The 27,837-nt window shown below is 38.4% G+C and overlaps 1 protein-coding gene across 2 annotated transcripts in view; it reads right to left on the bottom strand.

Annotated features, from left to right (window-relative positions):
* Positions 1-7,875: 7,875 nt before the first annotated feature.
* The window catches only part of LOC139944237 (COP9 signalosome complex subunit 1-like), a 38,363-nt gene continuing 18,401 nt past the window's right edge, over positions 7,876-27,837 (bottom strand). Inside the window, exons 13-14 of one of the 2 annotated variants that reach the window (XM_071941212.1) lie at positions 20,416-20,468; positions 7,876-10,370 (exon numbers count right to left, since the gene is read on the bottom strand). In XM_071941212.1, coding sequence (XP_071797313.1) covers positions 20,439-20,468 — 30 coding nt within the window. In that variant the 3' untranslated portion in view covers positions 7,876-10,370; positions 20,416-20,438. The remainder of the gene's footprint in view (positions 10,371-20,415; positions 20,469-27,837) is intronic. The other variant, XM_071941211.1, reaches the window with a different exon arrangement.

A 27,837-nucleotide genomic window follows, 5' to 3' on the forward strand; every position in this document is an offset into this window, starting at 1 on the left:
AATCAAATTTGTGGAAAATTACTTCTTTCTCGAAAACTGCGTCACTTCAGAGGGAGCCGTTTCTCACAATGTTTTATACTATCAACCTCTCCCCATTACTCATTACAAAGTAAGGTTTTATGCTAACAATTATTTTGAGTAATTACCAATAGTGTGCACTACCTTTATACAAAAGCTGTTTTACTCTTCAATGAAATGTACAGGCCTGATACTTCACGGAGGCAATAAAGGCGATTGCCTTCGTGTCCCCTGGTCATTGCCTTGGTGCCCTTGAAATGCTCCAGTAGAAATTTACAATTTACTCATAGGGTGCCCTTTACTAAGGAGAAAATGCCTTGGTGCCCTTGCCCTTTCAAAAACGAAGCATACAGGCCTGAATGTGATTACACATACAACCATGCTATATATTTGGTCCTTGGGTAAAAAGCAGGAATATTTAGTCGAGTACGAGGGCTGACCTACATGTAGACCTACATGTAGTTTTTATATAAGACCTCAATAATAACATTTTTTCCTGATTTTCCAAGGGCAAACATCAGAAACAGACAAAAAAAGGAAGAATATCCTGCCAGTAAAAGGACATTTTGTCTTGTTTTTCTTGTTGTTTGTTTGTTCTTTAAAATGCTGTAACAAAAGTAGTCTTTCATTTGTTTGTCCCATAAACCCAACCTTGCATGTCTAATGCATTTTACTAATGACACAAACATCCATTAATAACTTTGTGCTCAACTTGCATTTCAGACCATTCTTCTTTTGTCGATCTCATGGTCACTTTGTCAAATAGTGGTCAGAACAATCATTATGAATCCCAAGTGGGATTTCGTGACAACCTTCAGCCCAACACTACAGATTAAAAACAATGGCCGAAAATGCACTTATATCCCGAGAGGGCAGCGAATTTGCTACCTATGGAAATTTAGCGATGGAATCATATTGATGGGTTTTGAGGCATTGCATGGTGAGGTGATGGGGAATAAAGGGTAGCTCGGGCTGTGGGAGGAATATTACTTGTACAGTTTTTAAGTGTCATGATTTGAGAATGCTGGTAAACAAAAAAAAACTTTCTTTATTGCACATACAGACTTTTAGTCTTAGCATCATTGAATGTGAAAACACAAGGGGAAAAAAACCCATTTATTTGCAAGTTTTTTATATGCATATAAACTTTATCAAGCCTTTGTGGTTTGAGTGTGCTGGTCAAAACAGGGATGTCTAAGTTGCTTTTTCTTATTTTGAGTCAGAGCACTGATTATAAAAAAACACCTAGTATTGAACAGGGCAGTAATTTTGCAAGATGTGGATGAATTATTTAAGGAGGAATATTACTCCTGTTGGAATTGGTGCCCCCCTCCCAACCCCAAGTGGAAAGCGATGCTGGCAATTAAACTTTATAGCTAAGAAAAGGAATAACTGCCTGGATGTTTTCTGGCAGTGGCTGCTAAATGCACCACAGCACCCTTGCGCTGCATAAATCAGTCTTACATTTAAAGAATCTGTAAAAAAATAAAAAAAAAAAACTGTCTATAATTGTTTCTCTAAATCTAATTCTTAGGTCTGAAATCAAAGTAAGGGAAAATTACTTCTTTCTCAAAAAAAAACTACGTTACTTCAGAGTAGAGGGAGCCTGTTTCTCACAATGTATATCCTATTGACAGCTCCCCATTACTCGTTACTAAATAAGGTTTTATGCTCATAATTATTTTGAGTAATTAGCAATAGTGTCCACTGCCTTTAAAGGAATATCACTTGTACATTTTGTCAAGTGGTGTGATAAAAGGCCAAGCATGACTAAGCATATAATGATCTGTGGCTGTATGGTACAATCTTATCTTTGATCTGAGAAGGCATTACGGCAAAATACCACGCTGATTCCTCTCTCTGCGTTGATTGCACTCACAAAGTTCAATTTGTTAGATAAACATGAACGCTGTGTAAGGAATAAATCGCACAGTCACATTAAAGACACTCTACGGCATCGGTTACATGTGGGGATTTTTAAAAGAAAATTTACACGACCAGGCCTAAGTAGCCCCTAGTCTTGGCCTTGGTGCCCCATGTCTTGATCTCTGTTACCCCTGGTCTTTGCCTTGGTGCCCCTGGTCTTGGCCCCGGTTACCCCTGGTCTTGGCCTCTGTTACCCCTGGTCTTGGCCTCTGTTACCCCTGGTCTTGGCCTTGATGCCCCTGGTCTTGGCCCCTGTTACCCCCGGTCTTTGCCTTGGTGCCCCCGGTATTGGTCTCTGTTACCCCTGGTCTTGGCCTCGGTGCCCCTGGTCTTGGCCCCGGTTACCCCTGGTCTTGGCCTCTGTTACCCCTGGTCTTGGCCTTGATGCCCCTGGTCTTGGCCCCTGTTACCCCCGGTCTTTGCCTTGGTGCCCCCGGTATTGGTCTCTGTTACCCCTGGTCTTGGCCTTGGTGCCCCATGTCTTGGTCTCTGTTGCCCCTGGTCTTGGCCCATGTTACCCCTGGTCTTGGCCCCTGTTACCCCTGGTCTTTGCCCATGTTACCCCTGGTCTTGGTCTCTATTACCCCTGTCCTTGGCCTTGATGCCCCTGGTCTTGGCCCCTGTTACCCCTGGTCTTGGCCCATGTTACCCCTGGTCTTGGCCTCTGTTTCATCAAATTCTAGGACCACGCTTTAGAAGGAAATAAAGAAAAATAGGTTGAGTCTACAGATGTTATTTACTCAACGTTGCCAAGTATTTCAGAAAGAAAGGTTTATCTTGAAGAGTGGTTCTGCTGAAGATGATCTTTAACAGATTAACAGTGATCTTTCTGTTTTTTAAATTTTATTTCAATAATTAAATGTGCAAAATGGTTCAATATCTAGTGTTGGTTACACCCCTATGTCAGAACTGCTAACATTTGCATCTTGCCATCATGATGATTTTTTACAGTATTCAGAGAGATATTTAAAGTTACGTTCAATATAACGGGAAAAGTTTCCATAATCAGGGATATTGTCAAATTTGTCCATCAGAAAATAGAAAGATTTATTTATTTTCAGGAAAATTTCTGCAGAATCAGGGAGTTATGGTAGATCTGCTGTGCTGAGTCAAACACCCCTAGGTTGCTACACCCCAAGGTACCAACACCCCTAGGTTCCGTCAACTTACACCCATATAGGCTCTGACACCTTTAGGTTATGACACCCCAAGGTACCGACACCCTTAGGTACTGACCCCCTAGCTTCCGACACCCCAACATGTTCCTAGAATTACAACCAACCATTAAGGAAGAAATCCATGCTCTAACCATAGCATCATGAGGGGTTTTAGAAACATACGATTCTCAGAACATAGGAGTTTTGGAACATAGGGTGTTGAAACTGAGAGCAGACACCCTATTCTTAGGGACAACACTTTTCTCATTATCTGAGATTTTTTTAAATTTTCAGTGAAAAATTCAGGGACAAAGATTACAATAGAATTAAATCAACACAGGGAGCAAAAAGCTTTAAGCTTCCCTTTAAACATAAAAGAGAACCTGAGCTATTTGAAATTTGTATCCTTCGTGGTTTTATAAATGCTGGTTTGATAGTACACACTTTATGAGTTAGAATAAAAGTCAAGGTTTAATAACATTAATAATGATAAGCAGTTCTTATAGAGTGCTTTATCACCCCCAAGGGAGTCTCAAAGATCGCTTTAGTAACACTTGATATATCGAGTGTCAAATTACAGCGGAACTAGATAAAAATTTGACTTGAACAAATCCATCAAATTTCACCAATCTTCTGGGTCCCTCGTTCATATTCATCAATCATTAGAAAGGGAACGATGTTTAATTCGCTAAAGCTAAATTACTTGACACTTGATAAGGTTTTTGGATACAACCCACGCATCCTTCAATGTAGGCAATCCTTTATGAAACATGTTATCTCTTCTCACATACTTTTTGTGTTTGCGAAAGCTTCCAAGTGGGAAGCCTGCTTAATCTATGTGTTTTGAAAGCCCTACTTTGCAGTATGGGGTGTTCCATATGGTTTTATCTTCATTTTCTTATGAATTTGATCTTGTTTATAATTTGTTTTATAATAAACGGATTTTCACGAGAAATCACATCCCTGATCAATGTAAGCAACCCTTTATGAAAATTGTTATATCCTCTCACATTATTAAGGGAATCAATGTGTGCTGAAGAGGTTTTCAACTAGTGGTTTAATCCCAACGAGGTCTGGTTCTTGATAATTTTACAGAGGCGTGTCACGCCCATGTTTCAACACTGTTTACTGGTCATAATCAAAGGTTTATACACACCCATGTGACACGCTCTCCACCAATAGAAATAGTGAAATGTCTAAACGTGTTTATGAATATTTGTTTTTGCTCGCTGGGTGGAGGTAAGAAATGAAGGGGGAGGGGCCTTCAACCCCCCATGTTCTGAAAAACAAGTCCACTAAAAAGACATTTCGCTATCATAAACCAATGATTTGTCCCTTGTAAAGATAGGGTCATTTATTATTTAGAGGCAAAACTATATAGAGAAAGAAACAATCAAATTCACATGTGGGAGTTTCAGCTGAAACTTTGAGTAATACACAATAGTGTCCAGTGCCTTTAAGACATGCCTCCATCCTCCAGGGAAAGACTGCTTTTAAAACCCCTCAACTCAAAATGTTCCGAGCATCAACTCAAAAAGGGGCTTTAGATCCTGTTTGGCCAACACCAGAAATATTTACTCAACTACACGTACAAATACGACATGCATATGCATTTGCAGTCGGTCGGGTAGAGTGCACAAATATCACCTGCACATTCTAGAACATGTACATACATGGCGTATTTGCTTACAGGGCCCAAGTTAAAACAGGCTACCCCTGGTTAACTTTGAGGCGAGTGATTTATGCGAGTCGGGGATGCAACTGTTCTTTTCTGTTCTGAAAAAAAGGGTTAAGGAACAAACATAGTTGATTTCAGACTGTCTGGTGATCCTTAAAAGATGATTTTTTTTATTCTATAGAAAAAAAATGAAAGATTTCTGGAAAGGTGTTACCATTAGATGAAAATATTGGACAAACACTGTCTTAATTCGGCTAATTTTTGAAATATATTTGGTTCAATTGCATGGTTTGTCCCCAAACAAGGTAAGGGGCTAAAAAAAAAAAAAAATTTAAGATGAAAATAACTCAGGTGAGGAATTGATCTTAAATCTGTCTAGATTGTAGGATGGATCAAAAGTGCACTATGCAAGGAGTTCCAGAGAGAGATGCAGTAAGAATATTAGTGGCTTCTCATATAACACTCAATCCATCACTCAGTGACTGCCATGGCACTTCAACATATTCCATTCTAAAACCATCTCAGCTCCCTGGGGAGTATATAGCCTGTGCTGACAAAGTATGAAGCGCACCAAGCTATTATCAATCACAAGAACCAACTTTACGCTCTCATGAACCTATTTACCTGGGTGTAGAGAAGCAACTATAGCCAAGATTTCTAGCTCAAGGGCGCAAGTGCAATGACCGGGATTCGAACCCATACCATGATGGTTTAACCATAAAGCACTCGACTTCAGTGCACTAGACCACATGGCCAGGCTACAAATACATCCATATGGACTGTAAAATTTTTGCCCACACCTTGAAGGCCTTGTGTGTCGGGCGACTAGAAAAGCAGTTTGAATGACTCTTTGTTCTACCATTTGGTCCTTCCTCTATGATTCTACATCTCAGCAAAGCAAGAATGAATTGTATTGTAGTTTAAAGTTGTCCAATCTGTTTTGGCATGCAATGTATCCAGGGAGAACAGTTTTTTTAATAACTGATGGGGTCATCACCCTGGTAATTCAAGACAAAATATATAAATATACGAATAAACAAATGAATATTTTTTCAAACCAGTCGAAAAAGGTAATCTGCGAGCAAGGGCAGAGAATGACATTAAAGTTTGTTTGATTTTGAAAATTGGTCACTCACATTACATTTGTACAGTGAATGTCTACTTTATGTTTCAATATTGGACATTCACATAGGGTTTGTGTAGAAAGTTGAATGTGAATTATATGCGAATGTCCAATGTCCAATATTGAAATAGAAAGTATAGACATTCACTGTACAAACCTATTTGAATATCCAATGTCCACCATCAAACTAACCTAATAGGCAGAGATGTTTCTTGTAATTGATTTAGCTTGATGCACAACACACTTGGCAGCACAGACTGTATACTCCCAAGGGAGCTGGGATGGTTTAAGGATTGGAATAAATGGCCCAGTGACCAGGGGTAATAACTTTCATGTGCCGAAAGCATCAAAACAGACCAATATAGGGAATTGCTGTACAAAAAAAATCCATTATTAGAAATATTCTATCAACCTCGGCAAAAGTGATTAACCACATGTCAAGGAGTTCCTCCCTTCTCCATGGTCTACCTCAACTGGATGACCCATGGCTTTTGGAGGCAGCAAGGCGGTAAACAATTTCTGTTGGCGTATCAGGAAGAAAAAACCATGGCAAATACGCACAATATGTAAGGAACAGCAATGAATGGTTTGCCGTGCATGTACATCTACTACTACTAGTATAACTAGTTGAAAATAGCGCATTTTACAATAACCGTATCAATGCGCTTTACTGAAGTCAACAAAAAGCCTTGAATCACATAAAATTACAATTGAGTTGACAATCTCAGTGTAAAGAACAAACTAATAAGGACTAATAATACAAATATTTACAGCACTTATAAAGTATCTGACATAAAAAACGTCATTCAAGCGCATCGGTACAGGAAGTTAAAAGTCCAAATCTTAAATTGCTAGTTTGAAGAGGGGAGTCTTGAGCTGTCGTTTGAAGATTGAAGGAATCTGGAAAACCTTAGTTTACAGTGCTTATCATTTAAACAAATATTCATATCCCTCATGCTTTTAGCACGTCAACTAAGAACAAGGTTCGTTAGAACACAGATGACATGGTTCTTAAGGATGATAGAAAATAACAAACACTAATGGCACCGGGGGTGGATAGAGTATCTGACAAAAAAACCCATTCAAGGGCGCTGTTTTGCAAAGACAAAAGTCCAGATTTTAAATTGCTAATTTGAAGAGCATAAAGCCTAAGAATACAGAGATTAATCACAAAGCAGTGTTAGATTAAAATAAATATTCATATCCCTCATGCTATTAGCACATCAATTAAGGACAGGCTCATTAGAACACAGATGACATGGTTCTTAAGGATCATAGCAAACAATACTCGATGACAGTGAGATTAGCAACAAGGCCACGTGATCTCCTCTCTAGTCCAATGGATATACTGTCCCGGTAATGAATAAGAATTAAATCGCAAAAAAATACACTCAAGTTAAAAATTTCAGTTTTAACTCTCTTAACCAACAGCACTTTATAAAGTGCTAGTTTGAGAGTGGAGTCTTAAGCTGGTCTTAGCAAATAACACTCAATGACAGTGAGATTAGCCACAAGCTGTTCATTTAGACTTTACTCGATATCAATCTCCCACCATAGCCAGCCTCAAATCTTCCATTACAAATAACAAATCTTTATTTTCTAAGAACCCTCTCTCTTCTTTCCATAAAAAGACTCAAATCTTTCATTTCAAAATAAATCTCCTTATTTTCTAAGAACACTGCTCTGCCCTCTCCGCAAAGACTTATTGTTCGCTTTGATTTGTTGTACTGTACACAAGAATAAAAACTACCGGGGTGCAGATGAGGCAACTGCTATCCCAAATTCAGGCAAAATAGGGTGAAATTCGGGCACAGTAAGGTGAAGAACAAAATTTGACAGAGGAAAAAAAACGGACCTTTTAACTGGTATTAGAAAACAATATTTTATGTTTTGATCTGTGGAACATTTTATGCAAATCAACCAAAAGACCTCCATACACCCATTAATACAAAGACAAATAAAGCACAGAAGAGTTGAAGTCATTACTAATCGTTTATTTGTTATGCAATATACAGTTAATAGCAAATACACCCAATATCATTGAGCAGCTTAGCAGCAAATACTGCCTAACCATTTTCTGCTAAGCAAAACTACAAAGCAGGAAACCACTCACAACTGGTACATACAAAATACCACTTCGGCTGGTAACCTTATTCTGGTAAGCAATATTTGGTTCTTTTGCGCTTAAGCAGCTCTATGAAACTGCCCGCTGTTCATGAAGTGTGACGCAATTCCACATCAGCCATTTCAGTGTTCACACAAACTGGCTCCACTTATCACACGAGTCAAATTTTATGGAGCTGCCCAAGCAGAAAAGATTGCTTAAATCGTTTTCGCTAAGCAACAATTAGAAGCATACCTGTCGCGTATGAGAATTGGCATTTTGGTTGGTAATGTATTCTGGTAAGCATACTTCTGATGTGCTTAGCTATGTTTTGTGCTTAAGCAGCTCTATAAAATTGGGCCAAGAAACTCATAGAAAGCGATTCTTTGAGAATGAACGCATAAAAGGAAAATATTTGTGCCTTTTTATACACATATTTTTGCAAGTTCCTCTCAGATTTATTAGTTTCTTTTACAAGAAACGCCAGTGAAGAATGTAGTTACAGAGTTTGGGTAAAAATCACACAGAAACACACGCCAGTTTTGGAGCCTTAAGTAGCGCAAACCATTTACAGCAGACGCCTACCTCTATGATGCATCGACTTGCCAACTAAATTGTCATCTTTTGACGAATATGAAAGTCATTTCATAAATACATCAATACTTGAGATGGCATGTATCTATGAATATTTAAAACTCCAGCTTCTAACCTAAATGATTGCCTGAAGAAGCTTCAACATTTTATCCTTCATTACTTGTAAATGCAAGCCCCTCGTTTCTTCAAAGCTTTTCAAATAGTGACTTTCATTAATAGTTCGCTGGCCAATAAAACACATGAGGGACCTGTCACAATTCTCTTTAAATGATAGTCTGGCTGGATAGTCCAGTGTTAGAAACATTCCTATTTTTATGAATGATGGAACAGTGGCCCAATGCCAAGTAAAACACCCAAGGATCAGTCAAAATTGCTGTCCGGTTCAGAGTTAAATTACAGCATCCTAATTTTGACAAATTTAAAAGCTTTGGGACTTGATCATGCTGGCGAGTCACTGAAAAAGTTAAAGGCAAACCCTGTATGACCTAATGCATTCAACTTCGTCATCAACATTAACTCTTAGTTGCGCTATTCCAGTGTGTTACTGTACAGTGTGTGAACTTGAGGCAACATGCTATTTCTTTTGGACTCCAACTTCTGAAATAATACGTTAATGTCTTTGACAATTCAAACACTTCATTAAGTCGTTTGTGTAATTGCTTCCCTTTACACAATTATGAGTCTAACACTGAGAAATATTAATAATACATTATGTACAATCTGAAAGGGTGAAGTTTGAAATTGAAATAAGGAATTGTTAGTGAGGAAAAGAAATCCTGACTGGGGACTACTGATATCCTCTTTGGGGGTTGATGGTTCCAAACAGGGTAAAAGAGAACCTAATTGGGATAGCTTAGGTGACAATGATCCTGTTAACATTATTTAGGAAGGGGTCGTTGTTGTCTTGGTTAGAATTTCCCCAATCGGAAATCATTGATACCCTCCCTGTGAGACAATGATTTCAATCAGGGTAAAAGTATATCCCAATCGGATGGGTATGGAGACAATGATCTTGTTAGTATTAATATGGCAATTTTTTTCGGTTACATTTGACGTACCTCGTTGGGAACAATTGAAACCCTGAACAAGGGTTACAATCGGGGTTAACAGTATATCCCAACTGGGATATAGCTTAGGTGACAATGATCCTGCAACTAGTGTTAGCCTAAACTGCGTAGGTGTTTGTCATCAACTATACATTTCCAAACTGGTGACCATTGATACTCCCACTGGGAGACAGTATACCCCAATTGGGATAGCTTAGGTGACAATGATCCTGCTACTAGAGTTGGCCCTAAATTGGGTAGGTGTTGTTGTCAACTTAAATTTCCCAATTGGTGACCATTAATACTCCCACTGGGAGACAAGAATTTAAAAAAAAGGCAACGGTATACCCCATTTGGGATAGTTGGGTCACATTCACCATATTAGCCTAAATTGGGTAAGTGTTGTCACCCCCGATTGGGTACCATTGATACCCCCACCAGGAGAAAAGAGTTTCCAATCAGGGTAACTTGTTTGTCTGGTCATTCCTACCACAAGCTTTGGCCTCTTCTGGTTATGCCCCCATTTCCAATTCTCCTCAAGTGATTTTGATGTCTTTGCTAGAATGGAAATAAATAAAAAATGAACTTTGTATCCCATTTGGAACATGAAAGCTTCACCAGGGCTGATTATCGTATACAAAGCTTTAGAGTGTTGTCGTCATGGCGTGGCTGTACTCATTGTGATTAATGTATCTGCTGCATTACATCCATCCTTTGGTGGGCTCTGGATAAGAAAAACGTAAAGACACACAAATCCCTTAGAAACTGATTGAAATACCGTGAGCAGAGATTTGTTCTGAATGAACTGTGATGCCTTGAGACAAAACCCGGCACTTCTCGGAAGTGCCATTAAAATTAAAGACATTTGAAAGATCAGCCATGACATCAGTGTGGTGTGATGTCTTAGACGTTCTATATTGAGATGTACCTACCTTACAGGTCTATTAATTAGCCCTTTTGGGTATTTATTTTCATGACTTGGTTGCTGGTTTATATACAATTTGCATGAAAAAAGGTGCCAAAGGAAAGGGATCATGTTCAAAATTGCTTGTGTGTAAAATGTACTATATGGTTTATGGGCCTTTTTTTAAATATCATAGTAGAATACTGATGATTTGCAACTTAATTTACAATAGTTGTTGAATAAAAAAATAACAATAAAACAAAATTATGACAAGCAAGAAGGAAAAAAAGAAAGAGAAAAAAGACCGGAATAACAAAGATGGACAAAGAATATATCTAAAATTAAATACCAGAATAAGAAAGCAATAATTCCGTTAGTCCATAATTCATCCTCTTAAAAACTGAGTAAAATTAACTGTTAAAAAACTCAGTACTGGTTCATCCCTGCAGAAAATACAAATAGTATTTTTGTCACCCACTTACTAATTTCATCTCTTGCAATATGTGAAGCTTCACAATTTTATCAAAGAAGTGCAAACAAAAAACAGTGTCAGCAACGATCTCTCCCGCAAATATAAAAAATAAGTAAAAGCCAAATGCATAAAGGACCTGTGTTTACATAAAAAACATGCCAGTCAACTCAACATGATCATATACGCACAATAAAAACATCATTTCCCATAGGACGAGATGTCATCAGTCTGGGGGGAAGATTATGTCCCGAGATCTAACGCCGGCCGGTCGGGGGCAGTGCCATTAAAATTTCCCGGTTGGAGCAGCGAAAACAAACCCCTGCGCACCGTCTTACTCAATTAAAACCGGTCTGCAAACAAAACAAAAAGGGACCGGCGGCAAGAGTCGACCCGCACTATCAGTTAGCAAATGTCATCAAGAAGATCCTAAGCATACACATTTGCTATAATATGGACAGTGTAGCGCCGACAGCTTGGTCAGTGTGTTTTGAACTTAATCTTTTCTATTCATCAACATAAATATTTATGTCTGATAAACAACTCTGAGCAATAAGTCTCGTAGATCAAATTTTGTTCATATTTGTTAACAGGAAAGCTTCCTCGAGGGAAAAGCCATTTTGTTTGGTCAATTCAATGACTGGGAGGGATACCAGTCTGGCTCTGTTTTTGAATATAATGAAAATCAGTAGTCAAGATTGCTATGGTATACGGGGAACAAGATATAGAGGTGCTGAATCAGCAGATAACTGCTAATTTTTTTTTATTCATTTTGGCTTGAGGATGAAAATCAACAAGTTTACATTAGAATGGCATAACAGACAATTTGAAGAAGCTCTCTGCATAAATTAAAGAACAATTGACGCATAAATCGGCGACAGGCAACCCACACACGGCTTAAATGATCGGAATATTAAACGAGCGCAAGACATACTAATAGATGTTCCTGAAGACATATGAAGTCATTAAAACTGCAAATTATACAACACATCAAAAAATTTGGAATTCAGCAGAGCATTTTCAAAGAATAATGACAAGATTTTGAAAATTAATATGTTCTGTACAGCAGAATCTGGTCGTTTTCAAGACTATGGCTTAGGCTTCATCCAGGGCCCACTTTCATAAAGCTGCTTAAGCACAAAAAGTAGCTATTTAGCATAACAAAATTACGCTTACCAGAATAAGGTTACCAGCAAAACTACCAAGTCACAAGTACAATTTTTGACTGGTATCCTGCTCGTTTCTGCTTTGAAGAAAATGATTTTAAAGTAATGAATTGAGACCAGGTGTTCGAAGTTCTGTAACAAATCTGAGGCCCGAGCAAAGCAGAAGCCTATAGTTTTAGTTAAGGCCTATCAACCAACAGTCAACCAGCCCCTCCCCCACCCTGTCGGTTACCGATTCAGTTATATATTTCAAGGAGCTTTTGAAAACAGTATCCACGTGACTAGTTCCTAGAGAAGAAGTAGTTTGTTAGTTGAGTTATACATGTACTCGCAAAAAAATAGGTAATGGCTATATACTTCTATTTTTTAAAAGAGATTGACTAAAATATAAGCTAATAACTTAATATTAATGGTTTATTTATTCAACAATATTTAAAAATAGACACTGGCATTGAATTGCGGTCTTAAATTTAGGAGAATGAATAGAGCTGCTCGGGTCCAAACATCAGGCCATTAACTATTTTTTGCAAATACTAGGTCTATAGGTCATTTTGGTTGGTAAGCGGTTTGCAATCAGCTAATTCTATTTTCTCTTTTTGATTTCTTCTCGTAGCATTTTATACGATCAAATTCACATGACAATTGATAGGAGGAGAATGCTATGGGAGAGGGGGGGGGGAGGGTTGTCTATATAAACCCACAGGGCTTCTATTGATGACCTCTCCTATAACTTGAGAAAGAAAGCCCCACTAATTTTCAACAAACACACAAAAGAAAACAGTCTGAATGCAGATAAAACCATTAAAGATTTCTCTTTTCCTGTCAGGATGACAAAGTGATATTTGATAACCCTATTCTGGAGTACAGTGCTGAGCTAGAGTGTGGGATATAATTATCGTCTCCATTATATTTTAACCGGAGGGCAACTACAAGAATACTCAAGTTACCTCAACAAAAGGTAGCAGACACCTGGCTTCCTCAATGATCATGATGATTTCTGTCTGAGGGGATGTTTTGCGTTTTTATTATTTCTAATGACAAATTTCGGAGTGGCAAGTCTAGAAAATCACTCAAAGAAACCGTGAATTGGTCTCCAAAGATGGAACTATCCTAGGATGGATAGAACCATAAAGAGTTAACTAAACTTCTGACAGTTATGTAGGGACTGGCTTTTAAGCTTTTCAAGGTTCGAGAGAGCCTTAAACAAAACTGTAAAGAGCTCAAATTCAGTTCTGTGATCCACTCATTTTCCCAACAGATAGAGTCCTTATGAGAATAGGGAAACATTACAAGTCTTTTAAAATAATGTAAAATGCCACTCTTAAAGTGCAATTTGTTGTCAATCTAAATTCGTTTGATGGCATCTCATTTCAAATATATGGTATGAAGTACAATAATTTTTTTGTTTATTCTTGAATTCTGATGATATTTTATCAAAACAGCATTGAATTTGAGCCTTTGACTGGTCAGAAATTCCCTTTCGGTTTTAAAGCCTGTGGACACTATTGGTGATTGTCAAAGACCATGCTTCTCACTTGCTGTATCTCAACATAATATGCATAAAATAACAAACCTGTGAAAATTTGAGCTTGATTGGTTGTCGGAGTTGCGAGATAACTATGAAAGAAAAAACACCCTTGTCACACGAAGTTGTGTGCTTTCAGATGCTTGATTTCGAGACCTCAAATTCTAAACTTGAGGTCTCGAAATCAAATTTGTGAAAAATTACTTCTTTCTCGAAAACTACTCCACTTCAGAGGGAGCCGTTTCTCACAATGTTTTATACCATCAACCTCTCCCCATTACTCGTTACCAAGCAAGGTTTTATGCTAAAAATTATTTTGACTAATTACCAATAGTGTCCACTGCCTTTAAACATGCATGACACTTAAGTCTTTCAAAACTTGCGACACTCACTCAAGTCTTTTTGCTGACAATGTGAATATTTCCATTTTTTCCTGGTATAATCGTCCACAGTCACTCACCGATGAATATCTTTCTTGATTGTGAAAGGGGTTGTGAAAAGAATTCAACCTCACATGCAATCAGACATTGGCAAAGAAAGGGTTGGGGGGGGGGTCCAAGTAAATGCTCCGAGTGGAATTTTGAAGCAGAAAAAGCAAGAAATCCACACCACAGTGCAATCTATACGGAAATCAACACTTTCTGTATACAACCACGTTCTGACGATTGATATATATCTGGCGTTTTACTGTTAGAGAGATCAATCCCTGTGTAATTTATCAATTTAAGAAATTATTTAGATGCAGTGCAAATATTTGTTTATAAAGGGTCGGTATACCCTTAGGAAAACACAACAAACATTCTTGATAAAGAGCACTGAAGAGCTGCTGATATTACAAAACATTGTCAGAAACAAACTCATTTGAAGTAGTGTAGTTTTAGAGAAGGAATCTGAATATGAAGCTTTTTTGACAATTACCAACGGTGTCCAGTGCTTTTAAAGCCATTGGACACTTTCAGTAAACAGTATTGTCCAAATGCCCACACCTTGTGTATCACAACTTATATATAAAATAACAAACCTGTGAAAATGTAGGCTCAATCGGTCATCGGAGTCGGGAGAAAATAACGGGAAAACCCACCCTTGTCATGACATGTGTTTAAAATAAAATTTGTAATTCTTGATATCGAGAATTGATAATTGTTTTAATGTTTTCTCAAAAAGTAAAGCATTTCATGGAATTATATTTCAAGAGAAGTCTTTCACCATTACCTTCTGTAAACCCTGTAAGTTATTTGTAAATCTGTGAACATTTTTTTTTCTGTTCCTAAAGTGTATAATGGCTTTAATGGGGTATATTTTAAAGGAACACGTTGCCTTGGATCGGACGAGTTGGTCAAAACAAAAGCGTTTGTAACCGTTTTTTATAAAATGCATATGGTTGGAAAGATGTTTTAAAAGTAGAATACAATGATCCACACAAGTTTGCCTCGAAATTGCGTGGTTTTCCTTCTACTGTGCGAACTAACATGGTCGGCCATTTATGGGAGTCAAAATTTTGACCCCCATAAATGGCCGACGTGTTAGTCGACGAGGTAAAAGGAAAACCACGCAATTTCGAGGCATGTTTGTGTGGATCATTGTATTCTACTTTTACAACATCTTTCTACCCATATGCATTTTATAAAAAACGGTTACAAACGCTTTTCAAAGACCAACTCGACCGATCCAAGGCAACGTGTTCCTTTAATAATACAACCAGTATAAAAGTATTTACTTTAAAGATCCTGATCATCCAAATGCAATTCAGAAAGTTATCTGGATGTGTAGGATATGTCACTGCTAAATAACAATAATAATATTTTATGGGTTTTGAGACATTGCATGGTGAGGTTTATATAAAAAATTGGTTTGCGACAACACCATGTGTGTATCTACTTGCTGGGTAGATTATGTTCTTTTGCGAATTTGTCATATTTAATATTTTACTGGTGCGGAGTAGAATCAGTAGATAATCATATGGACCACAATAATAAAGGCACTTTATAAATATTAAACATTTATAGGTTGCCTTTTACGATGGTTTCAAAGTGCTTTTCTAAACGACCTAATTTGAACTTACAAAGGATATTGCAAAGAGCAACCAACAATAGTTCTAACCTGAATCAAATTAACTTAAATTTAACTTAAATTACACATAACATAGCTTTGAAGGATTCATGAGATCAGGCCCGTTGCTTAAAGCCAATATACACTTTCGGAACAGAAAAAAATAATAAAAGTTCACAGATTTACAAATAACTTACAGGGTTTACAGAAGGTAATGGTAAAAGACTTCTCTTGAAATATTATTCCATGAAATGCTTTACTTTTTGAGAAAACATTAATACAATATTATCAATTCTCGACATCGAGAATTACGAATGTCATGACACAACGAAACGTGCGGAGAACAAGGGTGGGTTTTCCCATTATTTTCTCCCGACTCCGATGACCGATTGAGTCTAAATTTTCACAGGTTTGCTATTTTTGTATATAAGTTGTGATACACGAAGTGTGGGCCTTGGACAATACTGTTTACCGAAAGTGTCCAATGGCTTTAATAAATGTGAATAGGTACATATAGATTGTCGGTGCACTGTTTGTAAATGCTTGTCGGTCATACTGTGTACAGGTGCGGGGTGCAGGGGAAAAGCACAAATGGGAAGTAAAAGAAGATTTAGATTATGAGAGTTTTGGGCTTAAATGAACAATTGCTCCTCAAGTCCAAACACTGGGTGTTGAGTTATTATGGATTGGAGTATTATAGTGGATACTGAAGGGTCTCTGACCACAGGAAAAAGGGGGTCAACTTACCTAGCAATTTTTTGTTTTAATGTTAATCATATCCGGCTCCATTATGAAATCCACTTTGGTAAATAAATCCATTCTTAGTACAAGTCTTCCTTTTGGCAACGAGGTTAGACGGGCCTAACAAACATACTTTAAAGGGCAACATCCTCAGTGATGGTGTGACAATACTGTCTTTTGAAAGTATTGTGGAGTCCTCTTGGCTGCTATAAGCCTTCTTGAGATATGGCGGACACAATGCTACAACACTATAAGGTTTGGGTGAATTTGTCTGTATACACCCAAACCAAACATACACTCTTATCCCGTCTGCCATACCTCAAAAAGGCTTAAGTACAACCCACTGCTTGATCTCTAAGTTTAGTGCTTTTTAGCCCCTTTAAAAAAGTTAACTGAATGGCAGTGCAGATAGCTCTAGGGCAGTGGCTTCTACCCCTCATAATGTGAATGTTTGTATTCTTTGGGAACGCTAAAAAAGTAGAGCCAGAATACTAAATAAACGCTCATATACTAGCACTACATATCTGGGACTTTTTGTATGCCTTGGGTTTCGTCTGCACCTGCTTGTTTGCACGTCGACCATGGTGGGATATAGGACCCCAAAGGAGGTTTCCAGACAGTAAAGGAAGACGTTGACAGACAGATGAAGATATAGAGAACAAATGTTTGTAGTTTCCCACAATAGAGTGATTTCTACGGGTGTTATTTCTGTCTTTTATTTACTTTATGTTAAACTCCAGGAGGCCACTGCCTCTACTGCCCCTGGTCTTGGCCTTTGTGTCCCTTCAAAAGTGTCCCATCTTGCTGGTTTTAAAGTGGACGGCCCGTGCAAAGTGAAATGAACGACCTTGCCCTCTCAAAGATGAAAATCCAAGCCTGAAACTCATCAGGGTGCTCCCAAGAATTTTTCAAAACTGTGGGGCATTCTGGAGCAAATTTTTTGAAGTTTAGGTAAAGGCCGCTGAATTGAAATGAGGTCTATGGAATGTTTTCTACTTGGTGTTTATCTTGGTTTAAAATGCCGTAATGTGCATTTAGCCCCTGCTACAAATTCACCACTACTTTGTTAAAAGATTAACCAATTTTCTCTTCTGTCCCATCACCTTCCACAAAATCACCTTCTCCCGAGTTCCCAATCCCACTACAGCTAGATCTACATATACTTTTTTGATTATCAATTCCCGCCTGAGACTGGATACGGGTCCCTAACAGCAAGACATAGAGAGACCAATCTACAGCCGGGTTCGGATGAAGGGGTACAGTTTCAACTAGACCTCGCAATCAGTGGTTTATCCACCGTCTCAACGAAGCCGGACAAAAGCCTCTACCAGAGATTGATAGCCTCCCCGGAGGCCTTATGTGGTATCCTTGACTGTTACCTAGCAACAGAATCCTGTAAATACAGCGACAAACAAATAGGTAGACCTCTGAAGTGGAACAACCAGGAGAAAACTGTTGTGAGAGTCCCCCCCCCCCCCCCAATGTGTACGTCAGTGACTGATATAAACGTCCACAAATGACAGAGTTTGGATTGAAGTAAAACAAAACCTTAAAGGCACTGGACACCTTTGGTAGTTGTCAAAGACCAAGAATCGCACTGCTGTATCCCAACATATGTATAAAATGTGACAAATCGGTGAAAATTTGGGCTTGATTGGTAATCCAATTTGCAAGAAAATAATGAAAAAAACACCCTTGTTGCACAATTAATATGTGGGCTTTCAGATACCTGAGAAAGGCTTCAGGCCTGAAGTCTTTCTCAGATTCAAATAATTTAGTGAGAAATTACCTCTTTCTCAAAAACTATGTTACTTCAGAGGGAATTGTTTCTCACAATGTTTTACACTATCAATAGCTCTCCATTGCTTGTGACAAATTAATACATTCTGACCATAGAATACTATCCACACACAATATTTTTGTTAAGTCTTACCACAGAAAGGAACCCAGCTTTTGTTTGGTGATTTTGTTTGTTCTTTATCAGAAGACCTTGAGTGGGATCTTTAACTGAAAAACCAAACACACTTTGAGCCCTGACGCTAAAATTAAATTTTTCTAATCCCACATACGCTCGACGCTCGACGTTTTATGTAAAAATCAATACAGTGTTCCACAAATTCAATTCCGTCTTCCATTGTAAATATGCCACGGCTACAGCGACGTGACTTTGAATTTTGCCAAACCCCCGAATCCTCCAGGGGATTGCAATTTTCAATTGATTCCGTCCAACGTTGCCGACAGTAAAAGTAGAACTCTAAGAGGATGGACGACGGTGAAGATACCTTCGCTCATGTCAAATCATGAACAAAATTACTTTAAAAATATCTTCTTCCTAAATCATTCATGGAGTGGGTGTAGATTTGAAGAAAATTTATGAAACGTAAATCACCGCAAAAGTTCTAATGAAACTCTTCATCCCTTCAAATTTGAATAATGTCTGGTACACTGACTTGTTTGGTGACAACAGAATGCTTCATTTTGAAACCCCCCAGACTAGTAATGTCAGATCAAGATTTGCGCTTAACTTTGTCAATTTCAGCGGCTATCCAGTGGGACCAGGGCCCAATTCTGCTTTACCGCCAAATTCTGCGCTCACAACCATCATTCTCTGCTTACTGTACCAGTGCCAAATATTCTTTGCTAGCTGGGTAAGCGTTTAATGCCTAGTAGCACGAAGTATGCACGTGCACAAGCAAACATCTATGTAATACGCTTGACTTAAGTACGGAACTCCCTGATTACAAAGCCGATGATACATTAAATTGGTTTTGGAGCTTTGCAAAGGTCAAGCAAAAGCACAAGGCACCACGTGAATTGCCGTTGGTGCCATGGGTTATTTTGAGGCCTTTCGACGAATGTGTATTGCATAAAAAAAAACGTCTGGCTGTTGCTATGCAAAAAGTCCTGCTCTGAGCTGAGCCACGTGACACACAAACAACACTAGATGTAATCTGATGAATACGACATCCCCATTCAGTTGTGACCAACGAAGAAGTCGTTGTACCAGAAATGATTCAATTTTATCTTCCCCAAAGGATTTATTGTGTTTCTGTCTGAATTGAATTAAGTCCAATCGCTCAGCAGCAGCACACCTGCGGCTTACTTCTCCCGGAACGAGTCGAGAAGCACAAAAGGTGACAAAAAGGCTGACAAAACAGGAGCGAAATGCCAAATATCTGTCATGTTCGAATCTAGACCACTTAACTTTAGGTACATGTACACGAAAGCCAACGGGGGAAATACATACCATAGAGAGATAAGAAAGATAAAAGGTCACTTACATTTTGACATATAATAATAAATTGACATTAACTAAATAAACTTTTACAAATGTAAGAATCATCGAGTGACAATTAAGACTGTTTGAGTAAGGGAGATATTTGAGGATAAGGCACCTTCAGACCGTTCAACCCCATGGTCTAAACATCCAACAAGGAAATGACTAAAACAATAACCTTTTGTCTTTGCCTTCTCCTTTTCCCACAGATATCCTCCATTTTAGATATCTGCCTCATTCACTGATGTATTACTTTTTCTCCCTTTACCCCACTTTTGATTCGGTACTTTGTGTTTTTAACTCTTGGTCAAACCAGCCCCATCCCTCCAACCCCCACTGTATCTTTATTGGTTGTTTACCCCTTGCTGTTTTATGTGTGCTCTATGCCCCCTTCTTTCCCTATTCATGTTTTTGCACTTTATACTGCTTCTGTCACAATTATTATATCTGTTCATGTTTGTTGTGTTGTCATTCAGCCTTCAAGAAATTCTCCACTAGGGTTGAAATGTCGGGCCATTATTTATTTTTGGGGCAATTATTGAGTGAATATCTACAAATTCTCTTGGAGAAAAAGAGGGAAAAGCTCAGAAGACAAACAGAAAAGCAAAAGAAAAGAAAAAAACACAAATTGAACTTACTTCCGGTTATTTTTACTCTGATTTCAAGACTGTGCCTGACCCTGGGGCTGAATCTGTAAAATAACAAAAAAAGGAAACAACCCCTCAAACTAAAAAACAAAAGCAACTGAAAGGCAAACAAGCAAAAAGAAAACAAGAAGCTTTTAACTGAAAAAATAATAAATACTACTACTAATAATAATAATAATAGTAATAATAATACAGAACAGGAAAAAATTTGCTGTTTACGAGGGGGCACAAGGGGGCTGCACCATTTTTTCCTAGGGGAGCACATCCGGCCAATTGAAACTAGTTTCCATTCCTAACAAGCCACTCTTTCAGCACTCTTAACATTGACTGTCATGTAAATAAAAACATAAGCGAAAAAAAAAAAACCCACTGAAAATACTACTTAAAAGCTCCTAAAATGTAACTTATTTTTTGAGTAATTTTGAGTTTTAAGTCCAGATTTCAAACTGGGTTAGGGTAGGGGGCAATGAGGGGAATTGGCAATAAACATCAATAGTGGTAGGGGGGCTCTCCTGTGCCCCTAGTTATGTCACTACATATTATTTACACAAACACTATTTTGAGATGGCAAAACAGATTCTCAGACCAAAACTGTCAACGTCTGTTTAAAAACAATATTGATGAAGTTAAATTGAATTTCCACCAACAAGACGAATCAGAATCCGCTTGACTTTTCTTTGGAAACAAATGCGAAAACTGTTGTGGTTTATGGGATGATTATTACTTAATACATTTCACAACAGCGCTAGAGTAAAGTTAAGCTATTTCATTTGGATATTTGCACATTTGAAGGCAACTCTAATGTGTGAGCATGATCTTTTGATAGTGTTACATGTAAATGCGGAGCAGTCTTTTCACTTGTGCAGTCACATAGGTCATTGATTTTATTTCAACCCATGGTAAGGATTTTTTTTCCCCTTAGAAGTTCCCACATAGGCGTTATAACGAAAGCCGATCAAAAGCGTAAAAATGGTTCCCTCTTTGCAAAGAAGAGACATCATTGGCTGATAGTCGCGCATTATTTGACCTCAGCTATGGGGGCGTGTCCAAAGGTTTAATAGCCTCATTATAGAGGCGCAAGTCTGGTGTGAAATTGAATGTTGGGGCCCATTAAAGTGTGTTGTTTTTCCGTGGGCCATCAAGTACAAGAAGTGTTTTGTACTCTGATATTCAAGTACTGAGTCCAACAGCCGAGTATCCAGGAATTTGGCTCTCCGAGTTGGTGTCTTAGTACTGAAAGATTTTCTAGACAACAATGGCATGCTTGTTTTAAACATGAATACATAAATAAATCGATTTTACTTTTTCCAAATCCAAACAACAATACGGGAAAATAGGATTTGTTGTTACAAACTGCTCACAAACCAAATAGGACCTATGGTATAAATGCAAAAAATAGTTAGTGGCCTGACCATTCGACCCTAGCAGAGTCTTTCTCGAAGGCCAACAAAATCGAGGGCTGAAATATTTGTTCAGCCTTAGACTCTGGTGGGTCCAAACGTCAGCCCATTAGCTCTTTTTTTGGTAAATAATACTACATCATAAAACCTTACTACAACCTTTTAAGATCAGCTGTGTCAATAAATTAAAAAACGAAAATCCATTATTTAATTTTTTCCCCGAAAATGGATCAATCATTCTGGAGTACTGAACCGGCGACTTGTACTCTGGTCTCATCAGAATACACAACATAATTCCATCTCCTGAGGAAACGAATATATCTCGACAAAACAGTTCCGAAGCTCGTGAGAAAACAGTCGTCTCATCTTGTCTGGCCTGGGCTTTGGTAAACCAGGGATAGTAGACGGGGTACCAGTATTGATTCACCCGTCACTCAACACCGATGCGGTCCTCAGACCCATCTTCACATCAGAGTGGATGCTGGTCGTATCCGTTAATATATATTGACATCACGGTAGTAGTATTGACTTGCTTGTTTGTTTTGCCGCTTAAAATGTGATCATGCAGTTAAAAAGCCGAGATGAAAACACCACAGCGCGACGTGTCGATAAATATATTACAAGTGGTGGACGTTTGGTTCGAGGGGATACGTGTGTGTGTGTTTGTGGGTTGATTAGAATTTAATCTGTACCAACATGGAAGCTGCCACTATGTTTTTTTTTAACAACACGTCGTTTGTCTGTTTCCTTTTATGTCTGAATGATTGAAATGCTGTTTTCATTTTAAAGGTATTACACAGGTTAGAATAACAAACATCACCGTTTATTTTTGCATTGATCCCATCGGTCCATTTGGTTGGTAAGTTGTTTGCAACAGCTGATTCTATTTTCTGTTTATTTTCAGTCTGAAACCTTTCTGATTATGGCGCTCATACTAGAACCCTTTTTTCTATAATGTGATGATGCGATTAAAAAGCCAAGATGAAAACACCCGGCGCAACGTGTCGATAAACATATTACAAGTGGTGGACATGGGTTCGAGGGGATACACGTGTGTGTGTTCACCGTTTAGGTGCCTGTGATATTTGTTCACAGGACTCAGGAAAGTACTGAGTATACAGTGCTTACACACATCGGTGTATGGGTAAAAAAACAAAATTTATTTATCCAACGATGCAAGTTTAACATCTATTTTATATAAGTCACCTGTTATCATCGAAAATGAATCATTACCCTACGTCAGTATGAAATAAATGCTGTTGTTGTTGACAAAAAAGAAATCCAAGAGCTCCCAGTTTCCATGGTAATAATTATGTCACTAGATCTAAACGCTTCGGGGATATTCATCAATAACATTTCACTACAATCCCGACTTAATAACTCACTTAGCGTGGGCATTTTCTTGTCTACTTTGCTAATCCAGAGATAATCATGACAAGCGACCCATGAAAGTGCTCCTGTAGTGTGTGTGGCCTTTTTTTAGAGTTCTGTATTTCTGCAATTTTCGCACAGGGTTATAAAAAGATTGTTCGGGTAGGAATCCTCCAGGGAAATATTTCAATCTAAACCAAAATTGTAGATTTCTTTAAAATTGTCTCGTAAGGTACTTTAGGAAAGATATGAGCAAGTTTGTGTGAGCCAACCTTATTTCAATTTGCGATTTTAATCAAGCATGCGGGGTAGATTTTTCACTAGATCATGTAGAACGTGTCTAGTTAATCGACTAGTAATAAGTTAAACAAACAGTTAATGGCCTGCAGGGCTGTATGCTTCGTTTTTGAAAGGGCAAAGGCACCAAGGCATTTTCTTCTTGGTATTGGAGCATTTCAAGGGCACCAAGGCAATGACCAAGGGACACAGAGGCAATCGCCTTCGTTGCCTCCGTGAAGTTATCAGGCCTGGGCCTGAGGTTTGACCCCAGAAGAGTCTTTCTCGAGTTAAGACCTCAAGAAAGACTCTTCTATGGTCAAAACGTCAGCCCATTAACTAGATAGTCTGTTTGGCTGTAAGCAGTTTGCAACATATAGTTCTATTTTCTCTACCGGTAAATTGAATAGGAGAAGGAGGGTCAAGGAACTCTACCGACAGACGCAACAGGCTTACATTTTTTAACTGAAACTGCATCAATCAACTGTAAGAAGTTAACGTACCCTTAATGACAACAAAAAATAATCTACCAGAAAAAAATGAAATGAAACATTTATGTATGCATAAAATATAACAATTTCCGAAAATGTCTGATTTACTCTACATATCTTCGCCCTAAAACTTGTCGATGAAAAAAAAGTACGTAACCTGGCAAAGCACTTTAGAGCCCCAGACGGCACTCGATCTATGGCCTGGCATTTAGTCTAAATTCCCTCACCACTCAACTCCGCAAAAACATCACTGCTTGAGGAGCAGAAAAAAATGGGTCAAATTTCACCCAAGATGACGGGCAGCAATTCTACAGGGTATCCTCGCGATAGTTCAGCGTTAAAACTTAAAAGGTGTATATTTTTGCGCTTCACGCTTAAATTTGCATGAAACAATTTTACTTAGCAGAAAGTATAAGGCTGCCAGCCATAAATAACACATCACAGGTCCCACCTATAACTGGTTTCTTGCTTTGTTTTGCTTAGCAGTAAACTGTTAAGCAACCATTTCAGCTTGTGCAGTTCTAAGAAATTGGGCCCAATGCTCATTTTCATTAACCTGCTAAGCTGGAAAACAACTCCTTAGAAAATATTAGCTGGGAACCAGTCACTGGTAATGTATAAATATTATTACACAGTACTTTGTCAGGTAATCTAGTTTTGCTAAACAAAATTGTCTGTGCTAAGCAAACATGCTGTCCTTTAAAACAGTAATATTAATCAATTGTATGGCTCTGCTTACCAGCAAGTAAAAAATCCAGTGCAAATGTATTTTACAGGTTGGAATGGAACTTTTGCATTGACATTTCTCTTTCTCGCAGTTGGGCAGAAAAACTGCATTAAATTTTTGTGAGAACACGATTGTAAGCTTACATGAGCACAGGCATGATATTGGACGCAGCTAACGATTTTTGGAACTCTCTTAGAGCCATTGCCATTTTCAAAATAAAAAATGATGTGCTTTAAACATACAGAGAAAGCCATTTTAGAATAAACAAACACTTCCCATTCCCCAGGGAATCTGATCCTATCTATGACTATAAATTGAGACTATTTTTCTTTTATTTTTGTTCTTTTTTTTTCTTTTCTTGGTATGAGTATTCAAGGTTTTTTTTTTATCTTCAAATCTTCATCAGATTCAGACAGATGCAATCTTAACATGTTCCTGGTAGGGATGGATTAAAATAGAAATTTTTAGCCCCTAGTGTTTTGACATGAAAAAAAACACTTTTCATATTTGTAATTAATTTCTGAATATTTCAGTACTGAGGAATTGAGAAGCTACATGTGTTTCAGTATTTCCAGGTAGGGCTTAAAATTTAACACTGGACCGCAGGTCTAAGGCCATTGACTTTAGCCCCGGGCCAGTTAACAAATGAGTTGGGCAGTCTTGCATTTTTCAATTGTTGTAATGTTCAAATGTGGATTTTCATTCTGATAAACATCTTTCAATTCTTTTAGAAATTGATTTACAATTGTTCTTAAGATAAATGATATAGATTTTCTCTTTACTTTTTCAAACAAAAAAAGATTATTTGTTCAAAAACAGTTTACATCTTAAGCTGTGTAGTTAGTTTTTTTTTTTCCATTTTGATTCTGTTGCTCAGGTTTAAGCTACAAGCCCAGAGGGCTTTTGGAGTTTTCCCCACAATTGGAGCCCGGCGGGGTTGCAGTACAGTTGCAGTGTCAGGTTTGTAGATCAATAAAGAGTGTGGCAAATTAAGGGGGGTGGGGAGGGTTTGTAGAGGAATGGGATATGAGGGAGTAGGTTGAGAGGGGAGAGGTAGGAAGGAGGAGGTAGTATTGTGGAGGGGGAAGAGTAGTGTAGGGTGGGTAGTTGATGATGGTTGTTGTGAGGGTAGGGGATTTTTAAGGGAAGGTTTGGGGTGAGGGTAGGGATTGGGGCATGGGGTGAGGGTAGGGGATTTGGAATATGAGGATGATGGTGCGAGAATTGGGAGGTAGGAAGGAGGCGACAGAAAATGGGGAAGGGGGAGTGTAGGGTGGGTAGGTGATCCGGGATGGGGTAAGGGTAGTGGATTTTGGGGGATGGGGTTGGTAATGAGGATGGGGGATTTGGGAGGCGAGGGATTGGGGTGAGGTTACGGGATTTGGGAGGTAGGGGGATCGGTGATGGGGTGAGGGTATGGGATTTGGGGGTTGGTAATGGGAGTTGGGATGAAGGTAGGGGATTTGGAATGAGTGGGATTTGGGTTGAGGTGGGGGTTGGTGATTGGGCGAGGGTAAGGAATTTGGGAGGTAGTGGATCAGGGTTTGGGTAAGAGTAGGGGATTTGGGATTAGGGGCTAGGGGAGTTGGGAGGTAGGAGATTGGGGTTGGGGTATAGATAGGGAATTCGGGAGGTAGGCATTGGGGCTTGGGTAAATTGTTTTCCCATATATTTATGTGTAAAATCTTGCACTGCCAGCATCCCAGCAGTGGCGGGTCAGCGTGCAGCACTTGTGTCTGTGGGCTAAAAAAGATAGGTCTATACTTCCTATATTTTTTCGAAGGACAAATCCGTGACAACCCTACAGCCTAACACTTTCTCATGACATACTCTGACCCCATGCCAAATTCCATGTTGATCATCAAAAGCATAATCCCCGAAAACATTTCCACTATCTGCCCAACTATTAAGTAAAGTTTTATGTTAATCTTTGAACAAAAATTGTACCTTATCTTAGACTTCACTCCCTCCCCCAGCCATCACATCTCTTTCATTCCAGGTTACACAACCATTGACATAACTACTAAAAGCTTCACGATAGCCGGGCAGCAATTTGCCGCATTTAATCGCACACAGCACACACCTAAGTAAAGTCAATTTGACTGCGCAGTTCCTTTTGAAGCAACCTCACCGTGATAGATCAATTATCGTCGGGTAATCCGCATCACCATGACCAAGAACACACAAGGATATCACGACAGTGGTTTCTTAGCAGTTCAGGGATGTGATAGGCTGAGCGTGAAAGCTTCCTAGTGCGTAGTCTGCTAACGTACATTTATCTTTGGCTTTGAAAGCCCTACTCTGGGCAATCTGGGTTGTTCCATTATGATTTTCGCACATGAATTTGATCTTATATATAATAAAAAAATTAAAACAAGCTTAAACAACAACAACAATTTTTTCCCCCTTTTTTTTGCGGGGCGAGGGTTTAAAAAAAGAAAACACTGACTATGATTTCCAGCAAAAAACTGAGAAATCACATCCCTGGCAATTTACACACACCCTGTTCAAGTACAAACCAGCACTCTACATAAAATTCCTCAAGCGGACCTTGTGTATTGACCAACCGGTGATGAGGAATTTGTAGCAAATGGGGACGATAAATTTTTTGATTTAGACCTGGGGCCCTTTTTCCGCCACAGGTAAGTGGGAGAATAAGTCAATATTGCTTGGATACTTTACCCTTTTGCCCGAAGCAGTTCTCTGTATCACGTTTCTCGAATAATGCATACATTTACCAAGCACTTGAAGATGTGTTTGTGTAACTGTTACAGTGTCCATTCCCCAACAACACAATTCAAAAAATATATAAATTTAGATGTGTTTATAAAGAAGTTTGACGATGCTTGAAAGTTTAGTATAAAAAAAATGGTTCTCAAATTATAAACATTAAAAAATCTTTCATACATATTGATTTTAATTTTTTATTGAGCTTTTGGGGTCTAAATATTCTGAGTTTGATTTTGTTTATGTTTGTAGAAAATACAATTTTTTTTAAACTAATTTTTTCATAACTATGGAAAATCAAGAGCATCAATTTTTCCTAAAACCTCCTACTGTCGACCATTCAATACCATTCTCTGTGGTTTTAAATGATAGATGAACTATACCAGCCTGCAATATGATATTATGTGGTTAAGGCATCTAA

This window comes from Asterias amurensis, chromosome 11 (genome assembly GCF_032118995.1).
Source record: "Asterias amurensis chromosome 11, ASM3211899v1".
In the NCBI taxonomy this organism is placed as follows: Eukaryota; Metazoa; Echinodermata; class Asteroidea; order Forcipulatida; family Asteriidae; genus Asterias; species Asterias amurensis.